At 42.3% G+C, this 4,126-nt stretch overlaps 1 protein-coding gene across 1 annotated transcript; it reads left to right on the forward strand.

Moving 5' to 3' along the window:
- Positions 1-2,612: 2,612 nt before the first annotated feature.
- LOC132403392 (hydroxycarboxylic acid receptor 2-like) lies at positions 2,613-3,620 on the forward strand. The gene has a single exon (XM_059986803.1). The coding sequence runs from the start codon at positions 2,613-2,615 to the stop codon at positions 3,618-3,620; it is 1,008 nt and encodes a 335-aa protein (XP_059842786.1).
- Positions 3,621-4,126: the final 506 nt, after the last annotated feature.

Below are 4,126 nucleotides of genomic sequence, written 5' to 3' on the forward strand. Positions count from 1 at the left end.
CGTCCTTAACTGAAATCAGTGGTTGTGGGAACACCAGAAAACCTGCCGATAAGGGCAGAGTGGCTGTTCTTGAGAAATTTACTCTCCCCTGAGTTTTTTTGATCTTGAATTCTTTTGAAATGTCTTTCGTGCACCATTTGTTTGCAGCATAGAACTCAAACCCGAGATGGGCAGTGTTGAACACTGAACATTCCTTGTGAAGAATGCCTTTGCAAACAAGGACGTGTGCGATTATGTTTGGCAGGTTCTTTTATTCCCCCTCCCCCCTAGAATCCAATCAAAATATTTCTGTTGACCTTAGTACCATTATTTTCCACTTACGCATGCAGATAGTTGCTTTGGGGTGAGGTGACTGCGGAAGAACGTTGTGATGCAAGGTTGGTTGTGTGTGTGCATGCGCGCATGTGTGTGCTCACATATATATTTGTGTCTTAAGTGCGTGCATGCATACGTATGCCTGGTATTTATCACTATGAGTAGGGCAGCAGTGAATGACTTGAATACAGACTGAATTGCCTCAGCACATCCCAAACACCATGAATGGCGAGTGGCCCGAGGAACTATTGCTGCCTCCCCTCCTACAACCATGATAAACCGTGTCCAGGCTGCATGAAAGAGAGCAGAAATCACTTCTAACCTTCATTCAGCAGATCCTTGTGGTAACAGAAAATCTACTCTGGGAATATTGTTGTTTCTCTGTACTGTGTGAATAAAGTGTACGGAACAGCAATTCTGTATAATGAAGGAGATGGATTTGAGTAATATTCTGTTCAGCTCACTGAGGGCACCTGTTGGACCAAATTACCAGCTTATGAGAGGAACTGGAGTAGGGTGGGCTTCCAAAGGGGCAACTTTAGTTTAGGTAGAGAAGGTGCATTTCAACTGAATTGGGACTGCACTCTGAATAATAAAGAAAGTTTCAGAGCTTTGATAGGGCTATAAAATGGTTTATGTACCTAATATCGAATAGCTATTACATTCTGGTAATAATGCTGGATATATTTCTTTGAGTTAAATCTTTACAGCACTGCTAATAATTTGGACACAACTTACTGATGTTTTGAGTTTTGCTGTATGAAGATGTTTTCATCTTTGAATAAGTTTTCTTGTCTCGGAGACGGTGACTGTGTTTATTGTGGCGTTTTGAACAATGGACAATTCAGACCAGCAACGTGTCTGCATCGAGGTAGTCGATTCTACTCACAGCCCACCAGTAATTATTATAACAATCGTCCTCGGACTAGTCAGAAGTACAACTGCTTTGTAGATATGTTATTGTCATGTAAAATCAGAAACATAGAAACGTACAGCACAGAAACATGCCCTTTGGCCTATGTATTGCGTACTAAACCATTTAATCTGCCTGTTAGCATTGACCTGCACCGATACCATAGCCTTGCACAGCTCTACCATCCATGTACCTATGGTAACTTCTATTATACGTTTAAATTGAACTTTCATGCCCCACTTGTGCTGGCAGCTGGTTCCACCCTCTCGCGGCCCTCCGAGTGAAGAAATCCCCAGCCCCCGTTCCCCTTAATCTTTTCACTCCCCCACCTTAACCCAGGACATCTAGTTGCCGTCCCACCCAATTTCAGTGAGAACTCCTGCTTGTATTTACTCTATCTATATCCCTGGTGTTCAAAAATAATGGAATTCGAATACAATGCCGTGTTCTCGCCGAATCTAGTATCTGGTTAATGCGCTGTCAGATCCCATTCGGGGTGATCACTTCCCCAAACCAGAGGACGTCTCTATCACATTTCCTGAAAATAAAAGAAGAGTTTGTTAAACAGAGCTCCTTCACTGATATCAGGTGATGTTCAGAGAGGCATCTCTACGTCCAAAGACAATCAAAAACTGCTGAAATTGAAAATAAAAAGAGACCTACATGCTGAAGCATAAGCTCTTCTGTCAATAGTTGACATGCTGGGAGTTTCATTCGTTTTCTGTTTTTAATTCCTATCCAAATGCATTTTGATATGAATTGTCGTCAGGAGATTTTGTAAGAATAACTTCAATTACAGAGTAATATAATTTTTGGGTTGATTTTTATTACAGAACAGCCCCCCCCTTATAAAGAACATATCATATTACAGTTCAATGTTGGCGACATTTTAATCGACTTTGATATCAGTCTAATCCTCCCCTCCTGCATTTTTCTGTCATCCATGTGCCTACTTAAGAGTTTCTGAAGTAGCTGCCTCCACCGCCAAACCTGGCAGTCAGTTCCTCGCACCCAACCTCGCTGCGTAAAAAAACTAAAACCTCCCTCCAATCAGATTAAAATTATGCCCCATGATTAATTAATTTTTAATGTAAACTTGTTCAAGCACTCAACAACAAAACGAAGTACTACAGAATTTCAAGCCTGGCCATAAAAACTAAATCTATTTTATCGCCACTTCATTTGAATGAATTATGCTCCTAGTTTTTCCGGAACATTGTCAATGATTTGATCGCACAACTTATTGGTGCTCTTGACTATTTCATCCCGCCCATAACCCCACCCACAGGAGAACAAACTCATATGACGAAGACCAGCTTCTTCAACTTCGAAAGAGTTCGCTCCGCTCTGAAACATTTTGACTGTGCGGCCGCTTTTTTGTACAATGGCGAACTCGACCCCGGAATGTGCTCCTGGTGAAGATGTTAACTCGTCCTACAACCCGCCCGTAATTATCATCACATTCATCCTCGGGATTGTTGGAAATACGGTTGCTTTGTGGATCTTTTGTGCTCTTGTGAAGTCCAGGAAACCAAGTATAGTGTCTTCACTGAACCTAATGATTGCGGACACCCTGTTATTGTGCTGTCTACCCTTCCGAGCTGATTATTTTCTCCGAGGGAAGGACTGGATTTTTGGTGATGGACTGTGTCGACTGAACATTTTTATGATTTGCCTGAACCGGATTGGCAGCGTCTTTTTCCTCATGGTTATTGCGATCGATCGTTACTTTAAGGTGGTCCATCCACTCTACAAAGTAAACAAGATCCCTACAAGGTGTGCGGTGATGATAGCCGGCGGTCTGTGGATTGTAGCGGTGGCTATTTGTTTGCACTTGCTGATAGACCAACGTGACTTCGAACAACACAACGTGAGAAACTGTGAGCCTTTCAGCATTGACAAGGCTCAGAGTTCCACAGCATTTTGGACTGACTTTATTTTTATATTCTTTCAGTTTCTTTTGCCAGTTTCAGTTATCCTCTTCTCTACGTCCTCCATCATCTGGAGGTTACGGCAGATGGAAGCTGGAATGCGGGGTAAATATAAGCGAACTGTGAAACTTGTGACAGTCGTGGCTGCAGTTTTTGTCATTTGCTTCTTGCCCACCAGTGTTGCTGTGGTCGTGGTTTTGGTCACTAAACTAAGAAGACCCTTCGACTGCAAGTCGTATCACACAGCAGTGAATATCTTTTACAATACGCTGTTTATAACGTATCTGAACAGTGTGGTCGATCCCATTGTTTACTATTTTTCTACTTCGCAGTTTCAACATGCTTTCGAGAAGGCTCTATTTGATCTTAACTTAAGCTCTTCCAGATCAGCCACTGAACCCGGAACATCCAGGGAGGAGCAGACTGTGGGTCGGCAAACGAGCTCTGTAACAGCTTTCTGATCGCTCAGGGTCCGCGTGAACTAGATGCCCTCAAAGCAAAGGTGATTAATGCGCCCGAAATCAGAAATTTATCAAATGGTAATAATTTTCTGAAGGGTAAGTTGATTTGAACGAACAAGTTCCGTAATACACTTCCTTTATGTAAAGGAGAGATTGCATCTTATCTACAAAACTAAGTTTATTTCAGAGCTTGTTCGTTAAGAAATTCTTCCTTTCTTTAAAGCAGTTTCCCCAATTTTTTTTATGCCTTGGGGGCCTTACAGTTATCTGAGGGGTCGGTGGACCACAGGTTGGAAATCCTGTTTTAAGTGAAAGGGTTCTGTGTTATGTATGGGTATTTAGGATTTCCTCTTTCCATAGAAGCAACTGCTTCCTCAGATGAATTCAACCTGCGTGTCTCCATTGTAGCTAGCTTCTACCCGTTATAGTGGGCCAATCTCAGGTTGACTGACTGCCCATCAGTATCTGCAGTAATCTATTCATCCAAGTACAACCCTACCTATGGA

The sequence above is a fragment of the Hypanus sabinus genome, chromosome 13 (genome assembly GCF_030144855.1).
Source record: "Hypanus sabinus isolate sHypSab1 chromosome 13, sHypSab1.hap1, whole genome shotgun sequence".
In the NCBI taxonomy this organism is placed as follows: Eukaryota; Metazoa; Chordata; class Chondrichthyes; order Myliobatiformes; family Dasyatidae; genus Hypanus; species Hypanus sabinus.